Raw genomic sequence first — 27,952 nt, 5'->3', positions numbered from 1 at the left:
CTTCATCAGATGCATGAAGTTTTATCTTGAGTTAATAATGTTAATTATGTCATGATCACTGCCTGTACTTTTCTGCATTTCATTTCCCTCCGACCTCTGTGTTTGCAGTTCCCAGCCATGTGTGTATCTCTGTGTGATATACTCATGGCCCCGGAGTAAAGACGGTCAACGTCGAGGTCAGAAGGAAATGGAATGCAGAAAAAATACAGACAGTGATAACTGCTTTATCAGTCGTTGCTCGCAAAAGAGTGTTGGCGGATAACATAGGTTTTGCTGCAACAGACTTAACACAGCTACCCTTCTGGCAAAAGGTAAAGCGGTTTGTTTTGTACTGTGCTGAAGACTCCTGTGTGACTCAACTGCCCACCATTCGGAAGAGGTTCAGGTTAAAAATATAGCCTTTTGGAAAGAGCACGAGGAAGCACGCTAATGTTTTTAGAATGCATGCAATCTTTTAAAACAACAACATAGCCCAGTTGGAGACTGTGTGTCATTTTCTGTCTATTTTAAACAATCCTCAAGAGAGTTCGTTTATAAAAACCTCACACTTATGAAGTAAGTGTGGTGTACCACTTCCTCCTCCAGCTGGCAACATGTGCTTTCCCACCCACGTAAATTTCCTTCTGCCCTCTATATTCCAGAGCAGCCGGCGCTCCATTTTAACATCGTTTGCAGTGATATTGCAGCCGTTCACCGGCACAGAGAGCGCTTGTGGATAGCAGCTTTGCCGACAGCATGGTAGAAACGAGGTCAAGGTGACAATTCCCACCGATTCCTGCTTGATTAGTGGTTGCAGTGCAGATGTCACATCGCTGTCACTCTGTACTTTGTCATGAACAGCTGAGGCAGGAAATCAAGAGGCGTGTCTCCAACATGAAGGGTGTGTCTCCATGAGTCATTTCCCACACGCCCCTGAGGACAGGTAGCCCAATCCACATCTGAAACCAGGTGCATCCCTCATTGGGGCTCGCCTTCCAGATTCTGTAATAACCGGTTGAGTGCCTCATAGGATGGGGAACCTATGTTCTTCTAGACAAAAGGAAGCATTTCTTGGTTAAGCTATAGAATTCATTCCCACAAGAAGCAGTGGAGGACACCAACTTGGGATGTCTTAGGAGGAAGATTAGACATATCCAAGGGGGATAAGAATATGGCTACCACCTTGATGGCTTTGTTCTACATCTACTGGGGCTTCTGTTATGCAAGCATAAATCCTTGTGCTAACAGAATGAGAGGACTGGACCATTCAGTGTTTATACGCCACCCGAGGCAGCTCACATAAACAATTAAAAACATAAAATACAACTGAAACAATGCTATTACAATTGCAAAACTAAAAGCAAGGGCTGTAGTTCAGTTGAAGAGTATGTGCTTTGCACATAGAAGGTCCCAGGTTTGATCCTCAGCATCTCCAGGTAGATTTGAGAGAGATCCTGTCTGAAACCCTGGAGAGCCACTGTCGGTCCGTGTAGACTATACAGAGCTGGATGCGCCAATGGTCTGAGCCTGTATAAGGCAGCTTCCTATTTTCTTAGATGAACAACAGCCTAAAAACAGTATACAGTATAGGTAACGCAATTCAGATACTAAAAAGCAAAAACCAGCAACAGTTTAACCAGTTAAAATACAAGATGGGTATTGAAATAATAAGGTTTTCAAGGCCTGTTTAAAAGTTGATAAGGATGTGAGAAGGAGTTCCACAAATATGGGGCCACTGCTGAAAAGGCTATATCTCTCTAGCACCTACTATTTTGATAGCTTTGGTAGTACAATAGCTTTGTAAACAAGTATTTTGGTTTCCCCGCGAATGTCCTGGTCCTCAAACACTCTGCACTTCAATCAGGAGAAAGTTGCACTCGCCGAGCTCAGGTGATGCTGGATTTCGGCATCAATGTCGTCCCTTGTGGAAAGATAACTGCCCATGTAAAAGAAGTGCTTGACACTTTCCAACGTTACACCGTTGAGTTGAATTTGTGGTGCTGCAGAGGGGTTGTTTTGTGCTTGTTGGTGCAGTGCTTTGGTTTTTTGGATGTTGAGTGATAGGCCAAGCTTTTCTTAGGTTCTATGAAGATATTTAGGATGGTTTGGAGGTCATCCTCTGAGTGTGCACACAGTACGTTGTCATCAACATACTGAAGCTCTATGATGGAAATTACGGTAACCTTACTCTTTGCTTTCAGCCTACTCAGATTAAAGAGCTTTCCATCTGTTTGATATATGATTTTTACTCTGGTGGGGATTTTCCCTTCGACAAAGTGCAGGATCATGGCAATGAAAATAATAAATAGAGTTGGGTGATAACACAACTCTGTTTTAACAGCTGATCGCACTGTGAATGGTTCACTTTGAGAGCCATTGTTATCTACTGTATGCTTGTGAAACATGGACCACTTATAAACGCCATCTCCAACTCCTTTAAAGATTCCATCAACGGTGCCTCCCAAAAAAATACACATCACTTGGGAAGATAGGCAAACCAATGCCAGTGTACTGGAAGAAGCAAGGATCACCAGTGTCAAAGCAATGATTCTCTAACATCAACTTCATTGGACTGGTCATGTTGTTTGGATGCCTGATTATCATCTTCCAAAGCAACTACTCTATTCCAAACTTAAAAATGGAAAGCCTAATGCAACAAAAGAGGTTTAAAGACTCTCTCAAGGCAAATCCAAAAAAATGTAGTATAAACACTACAATTGGAGAACAGCCTTTACCAAAGGTGTCATGGACTTTGAAGATGCTCGAACTCAGGACGAAAGGGAGAAAAATGCTAAGAGGAAGGTACATTGTCATGGGCTTTGAAGAAACTCGAACTCAGGACGCAAGGGAGAAACGTGCTAAGAGGAAGGCACGCTTGGCAAATCTACACCGTGTTCAACTCCTGCCCAGAAACCAATGTCCCCACTGTGGAAGGATGTATGGGTCCAGAATTGGCCTCCACGATCACTTACGAACTCACTATTAAGACTGTGTTCATGGAAGGCAATCTTACTCGGTTAGAAGTGATCGCCAAAGAAGAAGACTACTCTGATACATCTTATGGCAGTGAGTCTGAGAAGAAATTCTTTCCAAAAGAAATTAGGCACCAATAAAACTTGGCACTTTTTGAGAAAAAGTAGTTGTTGTCTCTTGTTTTTGCCATCCTTCAAATAACCTCTAATGCCAAACTATTTGGGGCTTTCAAGGTCAATACCAACATGTCTATTTAAAATCAAAGTTTTGTTTAATCTAGTTAAGCGTGCTGAGGCTAAAAATAAGGAAGGATTCAGTGAATGGGGAATCATGTGAGGACTTTCGCATCTGCCACGAGAGTCAGCATTTTTGTTATGTTTCTGATCGAGATCCACTAAAATTACATCCAGTTTGAAACCACAAACAACCTGAATCTGGATTTAAGAATGTGCTAAAGGCGTACGAGTGCAGGAAATGCCATGACACTATTTCTTTAAAAATCCCCACAGATATTTTAAGTGCTCTTCCCCAGTGCATTGTTAGCCTTGCTAGCTGGAACCATGCTTGAGCTACCGTCCTTATGGGGTAGAGGGTGGGGAGAATAGCGGAGCAGAATAGGGGCCAGATAGAATTTCTTTTTCCTGACTGGTTAATCATAGCTCATGTGATCAAAAGAAGTCACCCTTGGCTGGAGAGCTTACTCTTGGCCTTCTAAATAAAAGCTGACTTACCTCAGAGTCTGGAAGGCAAGTAGGCCATGCTCAAGATTATAATGATGTCATTCTTTGATTACTTAGTGGAAACCAACTATGTTATTATTTAGTCTCATTTCATATATAATATATATTAAAATCTGCAAAGGAAATGTTCCCTAACCTGCACCCCAGACTTCCAATGTTCACAGTTTTATTTATCAACCATGTCCAGTTTTCAAAAACAATAGCCATTGGTGGGGTCTCGATAAATGCATTTCATCGAGCTTAAAATAATAGAATCATAGAGTTGGAAGAGACCACAAGGGCCATCGAGTCCAACCCCCTGCCAAGCAGGAAACACCATCAGAGCACTCCTGACATATGGTTGAAGAAACACAAACAAAAGCATGGTTTTAATTGCTTCTTTCCAAGAATTGAAAGTGCACTGCAATCCAGGACAAGTTTACCCAGAAGTAAACCACACTGAGGCAGTTGGGCTTATTCCCAGAGAAGGATGAATGAACCTGTCAATTTAATTTTCTCTCATTTCCCCAAGCTTCAGTTTGATACATTTCTGAATCTCTCTCTCTCTCTCTCTCTCTCTCTCTCTCTCTCTGTGTGTGTGTGTGTGTGTGTGTTTAGATACCTCACAAAAAATCACCAGCATTTTAGTGGGCATTTCTCTTAATTTACAAATTTATATGCAGTTTTGCCTAATATATCCAGTTTTCCAGTGAGGCTGATAGTGAGTTGGAGTTTGACAACATCTGGAATGAGGTTGGGGAAGGCTGATTTCAGGTGTTAAAGGTCAAAGGCAGCACTTTGAACTGAGCCTTGGAATTAGGTGGTAACTACTGCAGAACTTTAAAGACCAGCAGTCCTCATTTCTATCATGTGGCTCAGTTAAAAAGCATGGCTGCTGCATTCTGGACCAGTTACCTCTTGTTTCCAGATCTATGCTGCAAAACTGACTGGGGCCATTTCCAGGCTGTCGCTGTTTTGCGGGTATGATTCAGTCATAAACTGGCAAATTTAGGTCGCACAATCAAATTGGATTTGGCATTCTTTGGCATCAAACCCACATTAAAAAAAAAAAAAGCCAACACAAAAAAACCACCCAGAAAATGTTTGTGGTATGAAGGAATGCTTGGTAAACAGTGACACTGTACAATCTCCATACAAATTATGTGCAAAGAATAAATCAGATTGAATGCTTAATCAACACGTCACCTGGAAGAGCCCTGGTTCCCACATTCTTATGTAACAGCTTCCATGGGTCATCCTTTGTGGAAGAAAAAAAATGTTACATCAGGACCAAACCAGGATCTTTGATTGCTGTCATGAGGACAGCCACAACTGGCTAGACTACAGTGACAGGTGGAAAGTCTTGCTTTTGGGCAAGGATGAGACTAGATGGGACCCAGCTCTATGAATCTGTGAAATGCAGAAGTGGCCCTGGGCAGCCTAGAACTGCAGACTGACAGCCATGCTTGGTAGATGGCTCCTACATGGCAGTGTGATGTTGGGTTCTGCAGATGTTTCTCTTTTCTTTCTAAAGCATCGCCATCCCGTCATACTCACCATGGTAGGCTCCATGTCATTGCTAACCTGTCAATTTCTGTGTGGGATATGGCCTTAGGTTTTCTATTTTAATTTCATAAAAGCTGCCCAGGCTTGGAAAATACTGTGGCTTGGTTCTAGAAATCAGCCCCTTAACCACACTATAGAATGTTTCTCTCCCCTATGCCTCCTACCCCCAAGTTTTCTGTAGTGGCTTCCATACGCTGTCATTAAATTATGGATCTGACCACCCTTTGTTGCTTATTCTGGTGTGGTCTTTCCCTTTTCAACTGGGTGGATGGAATCAGAAATGCCTATCTTAGAATTAAACACACTGAAGTTAACTGAAAATCTGTATTTAGTGGCCAATGTTGGCTGGAGTTGCTTTCCTCCCCTGATTTTCATTTCTCCTTTGCTGTTTTCTTTTCCTAAGTAAAGATATGTTGATATATACAGTGCTCCAGTGGCCTGTTTTCTGAGGCTGCCAGAATTCCAGATTCTTGAGAGCACGTCTGACGCATCGCTACGATGGCAATATGGGCAATATTGTGTTTTACCAAAAAGTCTCTCTGTGTGTGCAGCAGCCATTGATTCTCCCAGACCTTAGTTTAGGTGTCCTCTTTTCATTCTTTTCCAATCCAGCTTCCTTAATACTCACCTCCTTCTTCTTTGCCCATCCATCTACCAATGCTTAGTATAAATATCTGCTCCTATAGCTGGAATCGATTCTCTGAAGTTCACATGCCAAGTCCTGTAAAGTAATGCAGGAATGTCTCCTAGGTGCTAAAAGGTCATACTGATGCTCATCAACTGGATAAAGATCCTAGGACCATACCCTAGTAATGAAGGACAATGTTGAAAGTCGTACAGGTTTCCCTTTCGTTTCACTGACAGTGAAGGAACTTGTAATTAAGTGGCAAACATTCTGTGTCCTTTATATGAACGATGGACACTAACTCTCCCACCTCCTCCTCCTTCATTTCAAGCGCATAATTCATTCTATCATAGTATTCTATTGCTATTATTTGAAAAAGGGATAGTGAACAGTCTTGGGAGGGATGTAAAGGACATTATCACTTTTTTTTTCAAGGCTTTTCCTTTCTTTCAAATTTACTCGAGTCCCAGGTGGCATCCTTGCATCCCTTTACTTTTTCTGAGCCTGTTTTTCCATTCCATCAAACTTTAGCAAGCAGGCAGCCTTCTATTTCTGTTTTCTAATAAGCATTGCATAAGTCTGAAGCTGTATCTTCACCTCCACCCAGCTCATAAATGATGACTAATAGCGAAAACAAAACAAAAAGTGGCTGCAGTTGAAATACTGGGAATGGGCACACAAAGTTGTGTGAAGGCTGTAGTGGACAATCCTTAAGCCACACACAAAGCTTTTGTCCAGCAGCAATCAGATGCCCATACAACACCCCCCCCCCTTTGCATTTTAGCTGTTTATCATATGCGTCTCTAGATTCCTCTGAGACTGAAACTTCATATTCACTTATTAGCTGAAGCATTAAGAAAATGCTTTCCTTGGCTGGAAAAGTTTAGGCACTTGCTGGTTTAAACTGTGGGGGCAGGGAAGTGGAAATTCAGCTATGTTATTTTATGAGTTATAAAACCATTACTTGTAATACATATTTTCTTATAGCATCTTGAAGGGTGTTTAAAAAAAAGTATTCCATCTGACCTGGCTCAAATAATTATTTCACCTTCCAGGCTAAGCATGAAGTATCTTCTATTAACACACACTCTCTCTTATGTGTGTTCTTAATCCTTGTTTTTATGGTAACTTGGGGAGATCTCTCTTCCCAGTGGGTGAGATAGGAAAGAATTAGACTTAACAGAGGTATCGCTTGCATCCATGCTCTTCATATGTTATGCAGATGTAAAATGTGTGTGTGTGACACAATAAAGTCAGAATATAAAACCACAAAGTATGTTATCAAAATAAAAACAATAACAACCCAATAGCACCCCCCAACACATTTTAAAAGGGCATAGGTTCAATCTCCAGTTATAAAGATTGTATAGCAGGTGATGTGAAAGGGACCTTTGCCTGAGACCATTGGGAGCAACTGCCAGACAGAGTGGACAGTACTACAGGTTACATGGGCCAGTAGGTATGATTTGGCATCAGGAGCTTCCTGATTTGTTATGGTAGCCTCTTGAGTGGCTTACACTGCAGTTTTGTGGGGCAGTGGAGGTGTGGGATCGTGTGGGTCCACTGTGGCATCCCAAGCCTTGCTGTTCCACACCCACCAGGACAGAAAATGGATATGTGTCTGAGAGAGTTTTATATTTTGCTATACCAGCTCCAAAAATCCAAGGATTGGGCCCCTTTTGGAAAGCACAGGCCTTTGGACCTGGTGTAACCAAAGCCACTGGCCTCCCATGCTGAAACAACTCGTTTCGGGCCTTTGTGCTAGCTTCCACTGGTGAAGTAGCTTCAGATCAGCAGGGAGAAGCTTCCCCTAACCAGTGGTGGTGCTCTCCACTCACAGAAGCGACTATGTGCCATTCTACCATCAACCCTGAAGGAAGGCTCTATATCTCTTTTCAGTTCCAGTCCCAAGACTGCCAGTTTCTTTTGGCTGTCCCCGCCCCCCATTTCACATACACCTTGATGATGTCACCTCCAGCCAAGGGAAAGAGTGGAAAAAACTTGCCCCCTTCCATAAGGATCACCAGCCATTAGCTCCTATGGCAACAAATCACCTGTACTTGCTCTTTAGTGAGAAGGTGGTCTCCTGGCTGTGCCGTGGTTTAAATCTACCGTGGACATGCCCCCCCGCCAGTGCTGATTGGTCAGTGGGGCCTGCCCTCCTGGGCGGGACCCTGCCCTGCACCATTGGCATGGCCAAGCCCCAGCTAGAAGGGCGCCCATCTCAGGCCCCATGCTGGATCACCATGGGCCCCAAGGCCTGGCCACAATGCCACCCACCCAATAAGTTAAGCGGACTTGTCTTTCGAAATTGGTCAGACTACCTAGCCTGTCCATATATTTTATTTATTTACTCAGCAAGATTTATATACTCCTTAATCAAAAACTGCCTTTCGGTAGTTTACATAATAGTATAAAATACAGTGGTACCTCAGGTTAGGTACTTAATTTCTTCCAGAGTTCCGTACTTAACCTGAAACTGTTCTTAACCTGAAGCACCACTTTAGCTAATGGGGCCTCCTGCTGCTGCCGCACCGCCGGAGCACGATTTCTGTTCTCATCCTGAAGTAAAGTTCTTAACCTGAAGCACTATTTCTGGGTTAGTGGAGTCTGTAACCTGAAGCGTATGTAACCTGAAGCGTATGTAACCTGAGGTACCACTGTAGTCATTAAAATGAAATAATGATAAAAACAGACCTTGAAAACAGCAGACAATAAAATGGTCAAAATACAGATAACATCAACAGTTGTAAAATCAAATATACGTAAATAAAAGTACATTTCTAAGTAGTCTTGCCTAAATAATAAAGTTTTTAGCAGGCGTTGAAAACGGTGTTTTTGGATACCTTTTTTCAGTAGGGGCAACCAGCACAGTAAAACACACTTTGATTAAAGACAAAACTTTGCATTTGTGAAAGCAGGCATGGCGTGCTTTCAAATCTTTCCCCTGTTCCTTCAGAAGATCCTGCTCACAAGCTATATTTCATGAAGGGGAATTAGAGGGATGTTGATGACCTGCCAAAACCCCAAGCAGTGACAAAATCATCGGAACGTCCTGGAAAGGATGCCTTTGCAAAAAAACACACACCAGCCTTTCACAGATGGCTTATATTATGGATACCCAAAAGCGCATGACAGCATTTGTTTGGTTTAAGAAGCTGGAACAGGCTTCATTGATAGAAAGCATAAATATGTCCTCTTGTTTTATAATATCATTTATATAGTACGGTCCTGTCAAACCAGGTGAGATCTGTATTCTATGAATTGTTGATTCAGACACATTTTAGTATGACCCCTTATTAAATTGCTCTCTGTTTGTAAAGCTGTTTAACAGCAAAAGAAATGTTTAGCATTTTAAAGTCCTGTCGATTTCAATGGAAGAGTTGTGGCTATAATTAAGGCTTGCGAGGCTATTGTATACACCCTTACCTAGGAATGAGTCCCATTGAATTCAACAAGCCTTACTTCCGAGTAGACATGTATAGGATTGCTGTGTAATTTTTTACAATGAAGCCTAAAAGTGCTAAACTTTGGCTAGAAAATATTTTGTGTTTGTGCATAAATCTGTTGTATACAGGTGACAGCCATTTTCCACTTGGACCTGAAAGAGAGAGTAGAACAGGGTGGGCTTAAGCATGCTCTGCCAACACATGCAGGGACCAGGAACTGAACGCCCTGCGCAGAATGGTCACCGCCTATATTGTATTGTCTGCAGAATTCAAATCTTCCTCTTTCCAGATGTGTGCTGAGTTTATAGTTAAAACATGAACCTTTCCAGTCTAGGCTAGCTGAACACGAACCCTTTCTTGATTATTGTATTTCTAGAGCAGTCCCATGTTCCCAGTGTGGCTCTGAGATGAGACTGTGTGTACCTGTGCTCTCTGGTTGTGAATTTCTTCCATCCCCCAAAATGCCCCGAGTGATATTTCTGGATACTTGGCCTTGTTCAGATGTTCTCCATGTGTTTCTAAATTGTGACGAATAAATGTCACAATGTTTTTCAAGCATTCAGATCTCCAAAGCAAGCTAACGTTTTGAATCTCGACACATACTCTTACTATAGGCAGGGTTTAACTTTTGGTTCCCAGGTGTGTGTGTGTGTGCCCAGGTATTGTGGTTAGAGTGTTGAACTCCAGGTTCAAATTCCCACTCAGCATCGGCACTCATTGACCCTGGGCAGTCAGTCTCTTGGCATAACCTACCTTGCAGGGTTGTGGTTAGGATATCATGGGTAGAGAACAGTGTATGCTTCACTGATCATCTTGGAGTAAAGTTGAGACACCTATGCAATAAAAGTGGAGTACAGTGGTACCTTGGTTCTCAAAGGCCTTGGTACTCAAACAACTTGGAACCCAAACACTGCAAACCTGGAAGTAAGTGTTCCGGTTTGCCAACTGTTTTCAGAAGCCGAATGTGCTCCGTTTTGAGTGTTACGCTTCCGATTTGAGTGTTACACTGAGGTCTGTCGGTTTTTGCTATTTATTTTGCGTTTTTGTTTTTGTGGCTCTTTTTGTTTTGTTTTTGTGACTGTGTGGGACCCAGTTCAGCTACTGACTGATTGATTGTGTGACTGCAGCACATTGTTTATTGCTTTCATTTTATGGAGCAGTGGTCTCGTCAGATAGTAAAATTCATGTTAAATTGCTGTTTTAGGGGTTGTTTTTAAAAGTCTGGAACGGATTAATTCATTTTGCATTACTTTCTATGGGAAAGTGTGTCTTGGTTTTGGAACTCTTTGGTTTTGGAACGGACTTCTGCAACGGATTAAGTTTGAGAACCAAGGTATGATTGTAATAAAAAATAACCCAGAATGCCACTGAGAATATGAAGGGTATCTCTCTCCCACACAGTCTAGGCCACTTCTGATGTTATGTTAGCATTGCACATAGAATTGCAATAGCGCATCCTTCCTGCATCACTCTGTTAACATCAAAAAGTCTTGGTTTTGTGAGACAAATGTACACCAAGGCTACTTCCCATATCAACATTGCCCCAGCTCCAAGTGTGGAGGGCAGCGGCATGGGCTCCTTTGCTAACACGAAACATCCAAAAGGAATGAAACACACTCCATTGGCTTAGGGTAATGTCCAAGAGGCAGGCTGAGTCATCATCATTAATCCCCAAACAGCTGGAATGCAGGGGTGTGGCAAGGAGGTATGGAGATTCCAAAGCAGTTTAAGCACTCCTAAAATATCTTATTAGAAACTGAGCACAGGGCAGTGTTCCTAATTGGGACTACTTCCTCCCCAGGGATTTGGTGGGGGAGGGGGGATTTGATTCTGTTTCCATTTGTATAAGAAACTATCAGATTTGCACTTCTTGAGAACACAGTTCTTCTTTGAAATTGACACTTTTACAATTTTTGTGATGCAGTTATCCAGTGATACAATGTGTGCAACATGGCATATACTGGGAGAAAAAGTTGTATTTTATTTATTTATTTCATAAGATGTGTGTCTGTGTATATAAATATGTGTGTGTGTGTGTGTGTATTTATATATATATATATATATATATATATATATATATGGATACACACACACACACACACACACAACACTTGGTGGTAAGGGGGGTGCGGAACCCTCAAAGCAGGTTACAACATGCAAATAATGGTGAAAATAATGCCAAAAAATGCATTATATTGTTGCAGTTGCTCACAAAAATGTAGGCTTTAAGGTTACAAAAATAGGCATATTAGGAAAAAATATGTTGATGAATTTTAAGGAGAGTTTTAAAAACATACCACAAATTACCGTGAAAATGTGGAAAACTGAATTTAAGACTGGAAAAATGAGGAACTGAGAGGAAAGTGAAATTGACACATCCGAACGTCACTATGACTCCTCCCCCCCCCCACCGCCCGTGTCGATTTCATACCCACAAAGAAACCTGACATTAGTATAACAAAGAAGTTGCTGCGGAATTTTTGTCTCCTCTTCCACAGCAGTTTGCTAGCCACACTGTCCGTGATAAGCATTTCTTGGCTTGCCTTTTTGTAGCACAATTTCCCTTTTAGCTTGGTCTGAATTCTAGGCAATGGCTTTACCTTATGTGAGATGCCTCTGTGGGAGTCCACGGCAAACAGTGGAGCATCACACTGCGTTATCTGGCACGAGATGGAGAACAGTTACTGCTTTGAAATGCTCTAGCGTCTCCAAAAGCCAAGGGATCCATCACTAAAAGCCTGGCTCCAACTGTCCCCTACTCTGGGTCTAAAATCAACAGCCTCCCACCCACTGACCCCACAGCAGGATGACTGGCAACCTACTTCCCCCAAAAAAGAATCTTTGTATGAGAACAACATTAATTTAATGATGATTAATATCCCATACATTCTGCAAAGTGAAGCTAAAAGCATTCAATCACTGGTTGAAGTATTGAAATTTTCCCTGGAAGATTGATCACAGAGGGGCAGTGACCTTTTAAGAAATTAACAAAGGGGAAAGCATATGGATTCACCGCATGAACTCGGAAAATAGGAATGAATTAGCTCCGTGCAGTATAAAGACACTGCGTATACCTTAAATCTACCTATCACAATAACACAATTTCATTATTAACATTTTTTATTTCTAAAGCACCTCCTGTCGGCGGATTTGGGTGATCAGGTTGAGCCTTTAGCAGTAAAATACACAAGCACAGCTTCTTATACCTCACAATAATATGCTTTTTCAAATAAATAAAAAAAAGACCAATTCTAGTTATCTAAGCTGGCTAAACTATTGGCTGAGGTTCCAAGGTAATAAGTCTCAGCAATTAATATTTGAGATATCGTACAAAAATGTAATAATGGCACCAGTCCAGAGGTGCCCAGGTAACTGAATGTACATTGCTGCACCATATGATATATCTGCACGGGGCAGATAACCTGTTCTGCTAGCTTTGGCACCTCTGGTTTCCCATGAGGAAGGGGATACTAGTCTTATGGCCCTCCTGTTGAACTACAACTCCCACCAGACCCAGATAGCATGGCTAGTGGCAAAGGATGATGGGAATTGTAGTTCAACATCTGCAGGACCATAAATTAGTGAATCCTGCTATGAGGGGTAATAGGCTGTCTCAAATCTGCCCGCCTTGCCCTAAACAGGTGATTGGAGCTATTAGAGCTGACAGCGGCAATAATCTTCTGGACACTGTACCTGAGAACATAAATTTTCATAGTCCAGTAGGGGTGACATTTGGAGCCTTCTGCCCCTAGCTAGCACCCTTTTGTGAAAGAGCCTGTCAAGAGCCAAAAAAAGAGCAAAGTATGACAAGCGAGCAAATGAATGCAGCAGCCCAGATCAAACAGTGCAGTGCACAGCCTTGAATAGAAACTTTCTAGGTGCTAGTGAAAACAGCCACCCTGTTGATCGAATTAGGTTGAAACTTGTAAGGGTTTACAGTGGTACCTCGGGTTAAGAACTTAATTCATTCTGGAGGTCCGTTCTTAGCCTGAAACCATTCTTAACCTGAGTTACCACTTTAGCTAATGGGGCCTCCTGCCGCCGCCGTGCGATTTCTGTTCTCATCCTGAGGTAAAGTTCTTAACCTGAGGTACTATTTCTGGGTTAGCGGAGTCTGTAACCTGAAGCGTCTGTAACCTGAAGCGTCTGTAACCTGAGGTACCACTGTACATTAAGCTCACGTGCAACAAAGGCATCGGACACTGTTGATACAGTGTAAAAAATAATAATAATAATCCACTTCTGGTGGCAGTAGTCAGTGTATGTGGGTGTGCATTGAGTGACAGATGGGAAGGCACTTCTGTGTCTATCCAGCATAGGCCTTGCACTGTAGTGGTTGAATGTGGAAAGAACTTGGATCTATATCCATGTCCAAATGTTGGCCAGCATGCCCATACACATCAACATGCACATAAGGCAGAACTTTTGAAGTGTTTGGGAGAGGGGTTGGGCTCAAGATCCTATGGCCATCCCATGAAGCCTCACATTTTTTCTGCAAAATTGGGGGGACCTCCAGTAAGCAGGAAACTCTTCCTGACACATATTTTGCCTCATTTTCCCACCCACAGGACTCCCTGTTTTAAAGCAGGAAGAATGATCATAAATATAAGGTTTGCACACACACACACACACATCCCACACACGTATAGTCTTAACATTATATTCAAAAGGAGTTTAGATGGGGAAAGTGTGTGGGCAAGAGTTAAAATCAAAACAGTGAAGGGAGGAAATGGCAAACAAATGTACCATTAGGAAAGTAAGAATGCTTTTTGTTCAAAAGGGGGGCGGGGAATCCTTCCTATTGGAACAATCAAAATATTTTCTTTATCCATAAAATAATATTTATTAAGCCTGGATTAAGATCCATCCTGAATTCATTTTGACAGCTCGTATAACAAATTTGTTTAGTATTTTTGTGGTTAAGACTTCTCCTTTGCACTGCAGTTTCTTATTGTTCATGGACACATAGCAAATGGCTAAGGATTTTATAATGGAGAACATGGTTAACATTTGCTCTCATGTGTTTGAAATGTGACTCTGGATGGCTGGAAAGAGAAATATTTGAATTAAGTCACCCATAAGCTAAGGATTTGTAATAAACCTTTGTCCTGAGAGCCGCTTTAATTTATTCTGAGGTCTTTGCTGTTTTCAGCTCAGTCTAGGGCCTGCCCTGCTGTTAGGCAAAGGGAGGCAGCTGATTCAGGCGGCAGATGCCAGGCTGCTGCAGCAGAACCCACCACCCTTGCCTGCTACCCTCAGGTATGGTGGAGGAAGGATGTCGTTCCATCACTATTGTTGAAGGAAGATTCAGCTGCCAGTCGAAGCAGATTTTGTACATGGAATACGGGAAGGCAGGGGAGGGGAATATCGTGTCCACCTCAGGCAGAAATATGTCTTAAGCCAACCCTGGCTTAGTCTAGTCTCTGCCTGCAATATTGGGAAATAATATGAGCATAACAATGTGATGTACAGGTAAAGTAGCACTCTAAGATCTCAGTTTTAGGCCATGATCCAGATAACCTGCTCTGCATATGCTTGCAGGCTTTGACGTATGGCATGGCTGTTTTCAACTATGTAAGCAGCATATCTTGCAAGAATCTGAGCAAGGAAAACCAAGCCACATCTGCAATTGTATCTCTTAATTGTGGCCACATTTATTTTTTAGTTGGTGGGGTGTGGGATAGGAAGAAAAAATTATGTAGGAAAGGACTTGCAATTATTTACATTTACTTTTATGTAATATCTGCTGGTGAAACTGTCATTCTGTTTTATTATTTCCTTATTTATTTTGCATGATAATTTATTAAATAATAACATGATCTCAGAGCAATGAAATATTCCCAAAGCTGAGAATGATATATTGCAAGATAATGTCAGTAAAAACTTCAAACAGAAATAACAACAACACCTGAACAAGATTTTCAAGGCCTTTTTAGTCAAAGATGTTATTTTTATTTCAGTCAATATTGATAATAAGCAATCTTTTCTGCTTCAGAAACTGGCAAAAAGATATTTCTAAGCTTGTCTGGAATGGGAAAAAGCCTAGAATAAAATATAAAATACTTATAGATACAGAAGATAGAGAAGGCTTTTCCCTTCCAGACTTGAAATTATACTACGAAGCAGCTTGCATCACGTGGATTCGGGATTGCACTAAATTAGAAAGAGATGAAATACTGGATTTGGAAGGAAGTGATAATAAATTTGGTTGGCATTCATATTTATGGTACGGGAAAGATAAAAAAAAAGGTTTTCATAATCTTATAATAAGAAAAGCACTTATCAAAGTTTGGAATAAATATGAAGACTTTCTAGAACCAAGAACCCCATGGTGGCTCTCGCCGGTGGAAGCATTAGCATTAAAACTGCTTAGTAAGGGAGGAAATTGGCTGACGTATAGAGAATTATTAATAAAGGCGGAAAAAGGATTAAGGCTGAAAGGATATGAGGAATTTAAGACCTTTTTACAAAGCTGGTTACATCATAGACAATTAAATGAACATGTTTAGGAAGACAATAAGAAAGGTTTCAGTTATACCAGCTTCAAACTTTCAAAAAGAGATAGTCAAGAGTGACACGAAATTACTTTTAAAAAGTACAATCTTCTAATTTATGGGGAAACGTTAGATGAAATGGTAAAGTCAGCAGAAATAAAGTGGGCTCAGGATTTAGATCATAATATACAATTTGAAGATTGGGAAAAGATGTGGAAGGTGAATCTAAAATTTACAGATTTTATTTTACTGAAAAAATTATATGAAAATGATGTATAGATATAACACCAGAGAAAGTGTATAAAAAGGGATCAAAAACTTGTTGGAAATGTAAAGAAAACGATGGTACATTCTATCATATGTGGTGGGAATGCAAAAAGATTAGAAAATATTCGGAAATGATATATAATGAATTGAAAAAAATGTTTAAAAAGACTTTTGTTAAGAAACCAGAAGCATTCCTCCTATGAATTTTAGACCAAGATGTAAAAAAAGAAAATTGGAAATTATTTATGTATGCAACAACAGCGGCAAGAATTACATTAGCACAAGCTTGGAAGACAGAAGAACTACCAACAAAAGAACAATGGCAAGGGAAACTTATGGAATATGCAGAACTGGCAAAACTAACAGAAAAATTACATGAAAAGGACAACAAAGACTTCAAAAGAGAATGGGAACCATTTAGAACATGTATGAGGAGGCAACATAAAGAAATGGACTCATTGGCAGGGTTTGAGTAAACAATCACAACTCTATACAACAAAAAATAAGACTATATGTATTGGGAAAATTTTGGGGAAACAATATGCAGGGTAAACAATATGGAAATAAAACAAAACAGGATTGTGAGGGAAGTCCAGGGGAGTAGGGTGGAAATATGAAAAATTGTTAGAAGAAGTATACATGGAAAAACCAATTATTATTATTTTTTTAAAGGCCTTTTTAGTCAGACCAAGTTCCTTGATTTGGTGGGTTTCTTGTTGCGGGTGGTTCCTCAATCCTGGGGCTATAACAGAAAAAGACCTCAGTTGTTGCTCCTCATTTTACAGTAGTAGGCGGCAGCACTCACAAGTTGTCTGTCAGTGAATCTCTGTGTATGGGAAGGTACATATGGTTCTGTTTATGATATTCAGTGTTTACTTTTCTCCGTATTCTTTCTTCTTTCCAAAATTTAATAAGAATAAAATTAAAAAATAGCCCTAATCTGCTTGACCCTGCCATAGCAAAGAGCCTTCGCCCCATTACCAGACTCTGGAACTTTCTAGAACTAGGTTTTCTTTTAGGGCGAGTGTGCTGTAATATACATTATAGCTGACATTTCAACTATGTTTATTGCCCCTTCTCAAACGAAGTGGTCTGAGCAACTGGCATATCTGGGTTTTCTGCTACACCTCTACTTATCTCCCAAACTAGCAACATAGCTCAGTGCAATGTTCAATTAATTTTAGATTATTTCTAATTACCCACTGACACGACTTGTAAATGATACATTAGTGGAAGGGATGGCTTTGGGCAAATATAATAGTCTGTCAGTCTTCCCCAGAAGCTATAATTAAATCAAAAGATAAGAAGAGATTACTGTAATTATTTTGACAGTGAACTGATAGAAGTGTGCCCAAGTGACACAGATTGAAGAGCACCAAATGTCAATTGCTTAGAAACAATTAGGGTAAAGCACGAAATGTAAACATGTGCTTATCTATCCTTAGATCTCCTCTGGGCTACTTGCTAAAATTGCCCCGATCATTGATGAGGTCTTAAGGTTCAACCAAACTCTGCACAGAAGAGGATTCTGATGACTGTGGTGGTTGTACATGATTTGTAAACTCGTTGGTTTTGTAGTTTGGGTACCGCCAATGTCCAGTTCAGTTCTCAAAGAAGATTAGCGCGACAGCAACAGGTTTTAAAGAAAATGTGCTCAGACATCAGAATGCAACATTTTTTCCTTATAATAAATGAAAGATGCAAAGCATATAAGGTTCTGCTTTTGAAGGCAGAAAGTACTCAGAAAGCTTTAGAATTACATTTTTCTCTTAGGTCCACATTTTGGTGTATTTATACTGTATTTCTTTAGCTGTTTGGTTTGCAAGATGAAAAGTTCTTGTGTAAATCAGAAGCTTGCTTACCCCTACACCGCAAGTCTTTGATCAAATTAAATATATCCCATAACTTATTTCTGTGTTCTGGACATACCCCAGCCATCAACATGAAGCCTTAATGTTTGGATTGCCAAGGCTTTCCTCCCTTCTATGCTTCCAGGGTCGCAGTTTGAGAAGTCACATATCCTTTTGATAATACCCATGTCGAATATCAAAAAGAAACAGGGTGACAGAGAACAGGGTACCAGTGGCTACCAAAAGTGGCAGATGAGAGACCCAGAGTAGCAGGTTTGCAAGATGGCCTATCAGACAATGGCTAAATTTGGACAGCATGATAAACCATTGTTTATTGTGATGGAAATAACCCTAGTTGAGTCTTGGCTTGTGTGCTCCCCCCCCCCCCTTTTCAATGACAAGGAGTTCTGAAGCCTTTGCTTCCATTTTTTTTATTAACCATAGTTTGTCATCCCTTCTGAACCCAGCAAACTATGGTTGATCTTTACCATTACAAAGAAAAGTCCAGTTCAAATCGTGCGTTTAAAAACTGGCTTATTTCAATAGAGAGTTAAGAGTAACCACAGTTTAGGATTTGGACATAATTCTAAATTGATTTATTGAAAGCTTCCAATCTTTGCCTCACAGCTGTACTGGGTGTGTTTTTGCCCCAGGCTTTCCTAGGCTTGTTTTTATCCCTCTGAACCATAGTTTAGCATTACATCTGAACAGAGACAATGTGTGGCATGATTGTAAGCATGTTTGCTTAGAAGTAACTCCCACTGAATTACTCCCTACTAAATGTGCAAAGTGTGAGGAAGAAGTGTTCCTATGTCTTTTTACTCACCAGTAATTTCCTACACTATTTATGCATCTTATGTGATAAATAAACCAGGAATTTCATCAAAAGCCCTCATATTTGAGGTCAGCAGAAACTACACAGGATTTTCATATGACTTTACTTTTTGTGAGAAATGAAAAATAAAAGTGTTGAGAAAGGAAATGTAAAACCTGACTTGAGAGCCTTTTGTTTGAGTTTGGTTATGGACACTTTGTGAATTATTACAGACAATTCATTTTGACTTATCACACCGAGTTTCTTGACTTGGAAGAACCCCAAACACAACTGAGTTAACATAGGGATTGAGTTACCACTTACTTAAAAAGGAGGGTGGTCTCACCAGGGCAGAATGGAGTTCATTAACAGGCTGAGGCACTTTCTTTGTAGCTACCTGTGTTGTACTTAACCCTTTTAACATCAGACGTTTAGTTCAATCAAATACTTTTTGACAAAAATGAAAAGTGAGAATTCTCACATTGGATTTCTGACCTTGGATAAAAAGAAAATGATATTTATTGCTATTTATTATTATTTTTAATAGGATCCAAGTTCAAAGCTGTATGACTTACTATAAATTAACTGTGGTGAAGCAGGGCATTTAATCTAATTCTTTGTGCTCTCTATTTTTTATTTTATTTTATTTTTTACAAAGGAAAGTTGCTTGTTTGAAACATTTTGTGTACTGACTAGGGCCAGATTTACGCTATCCTTTCAATCACTATGATACCACTTGAAACAGTTATGTCTTTTCCCAAAGAATTGTTAGGAGATTCCCATTCCTTTTACAGAGCTACAGTTCCCAGGGAAGAGGCTTTGATTATTACTAAATCACTTTGGGAATTGTAGCTCTCCTAACAACTCTGAGCTCTCTTAACAAAAAATTACAGCTCCCAGAATTCTTTGGTGGAAGTCATGACTATTTAAAATGCTGTCATAGTGCCTTAAAACCATGGTGTGAATGCTACCTAGTAGACTAGAATGCGATGTGTGGAACGAAGAGAAGGAGGGAATTGTGGAAGCTGTTTTACGTGACCCATAGTGTTCTTCAGTTTAAATTTGTGGTTTTAAATCATGTCAGGGCTCCTTTGAGATGTGCCTGGTATGGAATTGTGTGATTCAAAACAAAGTTGTATCTTTACAGTGATGTTTCTGGAATTTATTATGCAGAATGCTGAAATACTTTCTGTTTGGTTCCATATGGTTGTCATCAAAACTCAGTTCACTTTATTTCTTACTGGGCGCTTCCAGACTGTTGCCATTTTGAGGTGGGATTCAATTACATACCGGCAAATTGAGGTAGCATAATTGAAGTTGATTTTGAGCTCTTGAGCAGCAAAGCTGCCACCCCCCATAGGACTTCTTACAGTAAGAAAAGTGATAGGAAAATACAGTAGAAAGTGTGGGATGACACTGATAGGACACAACATCGTATAGCCTCCCCTCAAACAAATAAGGATGAATGCTTAATAAACAGCTTGCTTGGAAAGAGACCACTGATGAATATTTGTATTTTATTAGACCAGTAAGTTGGTTAGCAGGTTATAAGGTTTGAACTCACTGGCCTGTAACATTGGTGCAGTCCCATAGAGATAAATTAAATAATGCACATGTAAAGGTCATGATTCTGTCTTTTAAGTGTCTCAGAAAATAATCTGCTGGGTTGAGTTGCCGAAGTAAGCCACAAAGCTACGTAACACAATGTAGCTCTTTGAATTATTAAATTGTGTTACGTAACTTTGTGGCCTGCTTAAGCAGCTCAGCCCAGCAGATTTAGGGACACAGAGAGCAACGTCATTCCATCAGTTTGCCCTTTGCACGACATGGTTTAGGATGCAGGCCTTCCATTTTGAACAAGGCTGTATGTGAAGAAAATGGCTTCTCTTTAGAAAATGCAGCCACTGGGATTTGACACACGCCGCAGCAGAGATTCAGCGCTCGTGTATGTTGCTGCTGCTGCTGCTGTGTACCTGCATTATAAACTCCCTCCCGAAGTCTCTGGATTTCCTGACGCACCATTCTGCTCCTTTCAAGGACTTAGTACTTTTTCAATAAAAATAAATAAATTCAATTTGTGGCTCTATTTCAAGTCAGTTGGTTTGATGGTATAAGTAGAGCGGTACCAGTTTTGGATTTAGAGAGCTGTGTGGCTAAGTCTCTTTTCATGTGGTTGCCGGAGACATTCTTAGAAACCCCAAACATTTTTGAAGATCCTCAACTGGAGACATTCACAATTCTTCCCTCCCTTTTTACCATTAATCCTTCATGTTTTAACAAGCACTGAAGTTAAGGCAGCCTACACTCTTTCCTGTCAAATCGCCCTCCTTCCCTATATCATTTCTCTTGAATAAAGCAATCTGCTCCCTGTAGTCCATACTCTTGTAAATCAAAGGGATAGATGTCAACACATGCCATATGGAAATATAAACTTCCTTTTTTTAATTAAATGGGATTTTGACATTTGGTTTGAAGTGTTTGTTTTTTTTCTTCCAAAAAAACCCCCCTCCTATGCAAAAGACTATCAACTGTTTTTATTTTTAGTTAAAGTTAATTCCCCCCCCCCGATACCGCAAATAATTTCCAGCTCCAGAATCTTTCCAGTATCCTTCCATAGCTCTTACGTAGAAGATAAGATAGCAAGTATTAAAAGCTGTCCACATCTGGAAGAATTCTCACTTCTGAAAAGACATGATTGTAAATATGCTGCCTTTTATTGAAATAAACTTCTGATGCCTTTCTTTCTGACATGTTTGCTGTTTAAATTACGGAAAACTTTTTATTTTCTCCTTATTTAGCATATGACAGTACTGTCATCCTATTATGCAGTGGTAACACAGAGAAGTCTGAAACAAATGGAAACTGCTTTGTTTTGTCTTTTGTTTTCTTTTTGCGGCAAAATTAGGATAAGATTAGGGACCTTATCAGTATTATTCTTACTTCCATCCCACAGGATTTTGAAGACATTGTTAAGGTGAACAAACTTTCAAGAACTGACATGCAGGGGTCAAATAAAAGCTCCATACGGGGCAATTGTAGCTCTTTATCTGAGCCAAGACATTTGAGAGAGTGGGAATAATTTCTCTCTTTAGCCGTTATGATTTTATAAGCCTCTGTCAATGCCCACTTTATAACTCTAAGCTATAATACATGCTATTTCCTTATCTGCTGATGTCCACTGGACTGCTGTTGTCAGAAGATAATGCTTTGTTCCATTTGGTAAAGGCTAAGGAGGAAATGTGCCGGTACTTTGAATCAAGCAGAGCTGTTGGTTTTTTTTATCAGTATCCAGAAAATCTGGTCCTAGACGGTTGTACCCAAGGAAATTGTCCTGTTAGAGCAAGGATGTTCTCATGCACAACAGCACTTCCTCCCCCTCTTCCTTCGTGCCCCTCCAGATTTATGATGGGAGTTCTCCCAAACACCTGGAGCAAATCTGAGGTGGGGACAAGGAAAAGGGAGAGAAAGGGAGACCTGTTACACAAGTGAAAGTCTTTCAGTGAAAGTCCAGTTGGTGGCTACAACCCACTAACTGGATTCAGCAATTTAGTTCTTTTAAGGCCAGTTTCCTAGCTCTGATTCCCCCCCCCCCCCCCGTTTCCAAGGAAATCTAGTTCTGGAAATTGGATTCGAAATACAATTATATGGGGCCCTTTTCAACCGTCTGAAATGGGCCCTAAGAATAGGGTTGCTGTACGTCCAGAATTTTCCAGACATATCCGGAGAACTGCAGCCGAAAGCAGTGTCCTAGAGGAAATTGACGAAATGTCCGGGAAAATCAACAAGTTTTCTGTCTGGATTTTCACTTTTTGAAATATGGCAACCCTACCCCAACAGGACTAAAACGAGATGCTTCTAGGTGCCTTTAAAACCCTGTGGTGCCATTAAGAGTGCAAACAGACCTACAGGCCACCATGTCTTCTGCACACATGGCCTAAATCACGGAACAGCACTGGCCACGTGTGTTTCTTTAATATGGAGGTGCCTGGTGTTTGCTTTGTCAGAAGCTGGAAGTACTTCTAAACTCTTCGCATTTCCAGTGCCCACAAATGAAATATTGTTTTGCGGCCCACAGAATGCCCCAGGGAGTGACATTTCTGAAGAAGACACTTCACCAAATGCAAATCTAAATCTCATATTAGAGTAATATTTATTTAGCACTCTCCTCCAGATGGGTCCAGGCAATGGCTGGCAGAAAGCCATCCTGATACATGAACACCAGTATGCGCAGCCAGTTCACACTTCCCATGTGCACATCAGATGTGGGTCCTGAGGTCAGGCTTCCCAACCAAGATAATGTAAATTACTATCTGTTGCAAGCATATCCATCTGCGGTTAAAGGGATGTGCCATCACTAATCCAAATCTGGCCTGCATTAATTCTTCAAAATAAAAAACAGCCTTACCAGGCACAAACGAACATTTTTAGATCTGTATGTACTGCACACAGCAAAGGCAGAGCAAAAATTAGACATGAGGACACAGTAAAAGTCCTGCTGGATGAGACTAAAAGTTCATTTCATCCAAATTTCTGTTCCATTGGTGGCAAGCTGGAAGCCTCTGGGATGCATAGCACATCCCCTCAAATGAAAGATAAAGGAATATACTTTTTATTTAGAATCAGTTTGGCATAGTTCGGACCAGGGTTCAAATCTCCACTCAGCCATGAAGTTCTCTGAGTCACCATCTCTCAGCCTAATCTACCTCAGGGGGTTGTTGCTGTTGTTGTTATTTAGGATATGATGTACAGGGCAGAACCTTGAGTTTCTCAGAGGAAAGGTAGAATATATAACAAATAATTTGGGCTATTCTGCACTGTGAAAAAGTACACAAAATTTTATTGACTTTCCAGAAGAATATAATCCTAGCAGATCACACTGTCCTACAACCAGGGCTATTAGCCCTAATTCAGCTGTGGAAACATTTCTACATTAGAGTGCTGTGTATATTAGGCAGGAAGTTGACATGAAACTGATGTACCATCTTGACAATTCCAAGAAGGGATGGGCATACAGTTTTAGGCAGATGCACCTTCTAAGTTCATTGGGGCCTGGAAGAGCATTACAGTGTAGACACGCATTTGCCTCAGCCCTACACACTTTGTTGGATCAGGGCCCACAAGTCTTTGGCGTGTTTTCTCCTTACATGGGAACGATGCTGTAAAACAAGAGTGAAGAGCCTTCAGATGTTGGAATACAGCTGCCATCATCCCTGAACCATTGAGCATGTTGGCTAGGGCTTATTGGAGCCCAGCAGCACCTGGTGGTGCCCCAACCTGCTGTAAAGTTTTCCAGGAACTTCCCATTGCTCAGGAAAAGCCTTTTTCCAATTACTCGCTATAACCTGTCTGGCTGCAATTACCATCAATTTTACTGTAAAAATGCAGAAGAGCTAGGGGTGAACCAATGGAGAAAAAAGCTGAATAATATTATAATTTTAGAATATCTAACTGTGAAGATACACAGAATGAAAGGGTTTAAGGTCAGTGAGAAAGAGGAGGATTGGTTTGAGAAGATATTGAATTATTTGGGTAGGTTTGAACAATTTGGGGCAATTAAAATGTTAAAAGTTAAATAAACCTTGTGGATGGAGGAGTGTTAACGTATATAAAATTGTACATATGGTTGATTTGAATGTGTTATTATTGATTATTTATGCCCAATGTATCAGCCACCTGGGGGGGGTTCACTGTTCGTGTTTTGGCTTGTTGGTAAAAAAATAAAAAATTTAAACATTAAAAAAAAGAAAGAAAAGAAAAGCCTGAAACTATTCTCTGTATTTTTCAGTATCCAGGGCTATTTTTCTATCAAAACATTAGGGCAACCTAACTGCCATTTCAGAGAGTGTATTCAGCACTGCAGATATTGGCTTTAAAAAATCTGCTGCTATTGTCACACAACGTTTGTCATTAGTGATAAAGCATGTGGTTGTCTGATTAAAGCTTTGATATGAAATGATAATACATCAGACCTGGTCTTCAAGAGTTGTTGCAGCCTGTAGAAATGGAAGGGCAGCTCCACAGCTGCTGATTTTCAAGGGCTCTCTGTTCCTGTGCCACCTATCACAACGGATATTTCTGCGGGTAAACCTGTGGAAGAGGGCACCCTCTGAAAATGATGGAAACTACATTTTTTGATGTTGCACTTGACCACTGATGAAACTGCAGTGCTTGGTGGGCAAGGCAGCAGGAAATAACAGCATCAGATAAGCATATGAAACTTTTAGCAGAGTAAAGGGGAATGGGGGATATTTGATTAATATTTCAATTAAAAAAAACACTTTAGCTTGTGTGAACACCTTAATCAGGTATGGGGAGCCTGTGCCCCCCCCCCATCCCCCAGATGTTGCTGGACTACAAATCCTATTTCCCCCGACCCTTCACCATATTTGCTGGGGCTGATGGTAGTTGGAGTCCGACAGCAAATGACTGGATACTGGTTCAGCATCGCTGACCGAAAGGGTGGAAAGACTGAAAAGAAAGTTAAATTCATGCATACAGATGCATGTGTGAAGCAGCCCTATATTTTGAAAGGTTTTTCAAAGAACAAGGCATCAAAGGAATATTTGTTTCAGAGTATTAATTCTAGGATTATTTTTCTAATAGAAGGAAAGAAAACCCTTCATTCTTCTATCGCTTTTTTCTTTTTCTTCTAGTCTTCTGTGATGTCTGTCTGCTTCGCCCGCTTTCATCCAAACCTGGTTGTCGGAGGGACCTATTCTGGCCAAATTGTGCTGTGGGATAATCGGAGTCACAGGAGGACACCAGTTCAGCGCACACCCCTTTCTGCAGCTGCTCACACGGTAAAGGATTAAACTCATCATCATTATTTTTAAAGACAAATATCAATAGCAGGATGTTGTAGTGTAATATTTTTGTACGCTAAATAAAAAAATTAAAATAAAGAGCTTGTAATTTTGAATAGTAAGTGACAGGGTAGACTATCAGGGCTACAAATTCCTTGCCCAGGCAGGCCCTGTGCCTTTAATTATGTCGGTCTGCTGGTTGTCTTGCGTACTCCTGTTCCCCATCTATGACCATTAGGACTGTCATTTTTGTTTGTTGTTGTTGTTTAGGCGTTTAGTGGTGTCCGACTTTTCGTGACCCCATGGACCAGAGCACACCAGGCACTCTTGTCTTCCACTGCCTCCCGCAGTTTGGTCAAACTCATGCTGGTAGCTTCGAGAACACTGTCCAACCATCTCGTCCTCTGTTGTCCCCTTCTCCTTGTGCCCTCCATCTTTCCCAACATCAGGGTCTTTTCCAGGGAGTCTTCTCTTCTCATGAGGTGGCCAAAGTGTTGGAGCTTCAGGATCTGTCCTTCCAGTGAGCAGTCAGGGCTGATTTCCTTCAGAATGGATAGGTTTGCTCTTCTTGCAGTCCATGGGACTCTCAAGAGTCTCCTCCAGCCCCAGAATTCAAAAGCATCAATTCTTCAGCCTTCTTTATGGTCCAGCTCTCACTTCCATACATCACTACTGAGAAAACCATAGCTTTAACTATACAGACCTTTGTTGGCAAGGTCTGTCTCTGCTTTTTAAGATGCTGTCTAGGTTTGCCATTGCTCTGTCTCTGCTTTTTAAGATGCTGTCTAGGTTTGTCATTGCTTTTCTCCCAAGAAGCAGGCGTCTTTTAATTTCGTGACTGCTGTCACCATCTGAAGTGATCATGGAGCCCAACAAAGTAAAATCTCTCACTGCCTCCATTTCTTCCCCTTCTATTTGCCAGGAGGTGATGGGCCCAGTGGCCATGATCTTTGTTTTTTTGATGTTGAGCTTCAGACCATATTTTGCGCTCTCCTCTTTCACCCTCATTAAAAGGTTCATTAATTCCTCCTCACTTTTCCTGAAGCAAGTCCAAGGGCAGTGGGTAAGCCAACCACTGTATGGAAAGGCCAGAAAGCGCTGCACCTTTCATTGGTGCCTTGATGCAATTCAAGGGAAGAGTGCTTTTCCAGGATCTGGCAACCCTGATTTTGAAGATAGATTCATTTGCAAATACAGTAATGTGCCCGTGAGTACCTGACAGAAGTTCTGATGTTATTCTGGTTGAATGGTCCTGCTGTGTTGAGAAATCTGTGACTTAACAATTGCCTCTTTGAGGAGGCTGTCATCAGTGTCCTGGGAAAAAGAGAGAAACTGATAATCCACTTCTACTTTAAAGGACAACAGCAGTGACTGAGTCCTTCTAAATCGTTGAAGTCTAGAGCATCCCCTGAGGCAAAAAGGGTAAAGTTGCTGAGTTCTGGATTCATAAGGCAGACACACAACCTTTCTGGATTCATTAAGTGGCCAGATTTCTGCTGAAATAAACATGAGAAGCTCGTCTCATAATTTCTTCATTCCACACCTTTCTAAGAACAAACTGCAATTGTATGGAAATTGGGACATTCAAAGTTTCCTGTCCCATTTTTGCAGTCAGAAGCTTCTCTGTAAGTAGCTGTTTGCTCTGCCTGAGGAGGAAGGGGACACACATTTCCATATTGCTTCCTCCCATGAACCAAGTAACTGCATGGAGGGTGGTAATTTAGAGGGGAGGGTTAATCACCAATATCGTAGTGTCACTTTCCCAATCAAACTAGCAGCCTCCCATCCAATGGCTGAATTTAGTTACAGAATAAAATAAAACCTGGATATCAGTCTTGATCACCATGTGTAATATGTAGCTTAGCCCTGTGAAAATGGGTATGTTGATACTATACCTTAAATTGACTTTTAAAAGAAAAAAATAAGATCTCGGTGGGGTGGGGGGAGGATATAATCACCATAAAATATGGCAAGTTATGATTATTTTACAGATCACTTTGCACGAATTGGACTACTAATGTCGGCAGATTGTGGGATGCAGTGTAAATTGCACCGGCTCCTTCTATGATTTTCTGTCAAAAATCATTAAAAACTTGGCAGTTTTGAGTGCTCCGTGGGGGAATGGACAGTAACAAAGCTTGCTATTTGTTAGAAATAAGGAGATGCTGTGATCACCCAACAAATATCCTGGGGCTTTCAGGTCCAGGTTGAATTAAACTGATTTTGGTCATTGCTGAATTCGAAAGTCATGATCTAAAAATTGTGACATCCAAGTGTAAAAGATGAAATGTGGTAGCAATGAGGTTAGCGGGCAGCCATTTATTTAAAAAAGGAATATATTGCTCCAAATTTCTGGCATCAGAACACTTGCCGTGCATGAGTAATGCACATCTCAGAGTTAGGTCAATTTAAT

General features: G+C 40.8%; 1 protein-coding gene across 6 annotated transcripts in view; it reads left to right on the top strand.

Annotated features, from left to right (window-relative positions):
• The window catches only part of DYNC1I1 (dynein cytoplasmic 1 intermediate chain 1), a 225,736-nt gene that overhangs the window by 131,146 nt on the left and 66,638 nt on the right, over positions 1 to 27,952 (top strand). For all 6 annotated transcript variants that reach the window (XR_014503520.1, XM_083405396.1, XM_083405397.1 and 3 more), the window contains one exon: positions 25,390 to 25,536. Coding sequence is in view for 5 of the 6 variants with exons in the window: in XM_083405396.1 (XP_083261522.1) it covers positions 25,390 to 25,536 (147 nt within the window). In the remaining variant the exon portion in view is untranslated. The remainder of the gene's footprint in view (positions 1 to 25,389; positions 25,537 to 27,952) is intronic.

This window comes from Podarcis tiliguerta, assembly GCF_965153285.1.
Source record: "Podarcis tiliguerta genome assembly, chromosome: 12".
Taxonomy (NCBI): domain Eukaryota; kingdom Metazoa; phylum Chordata; class Lepidosauria; order Squamata; family Lacertidae; genus Podarcis; species Podarcis tiliguerta.
Note: the sequence above shows the minus strand (reverse complement) of the source record. Positions and strands in the feature narration are given on the sequence as shown.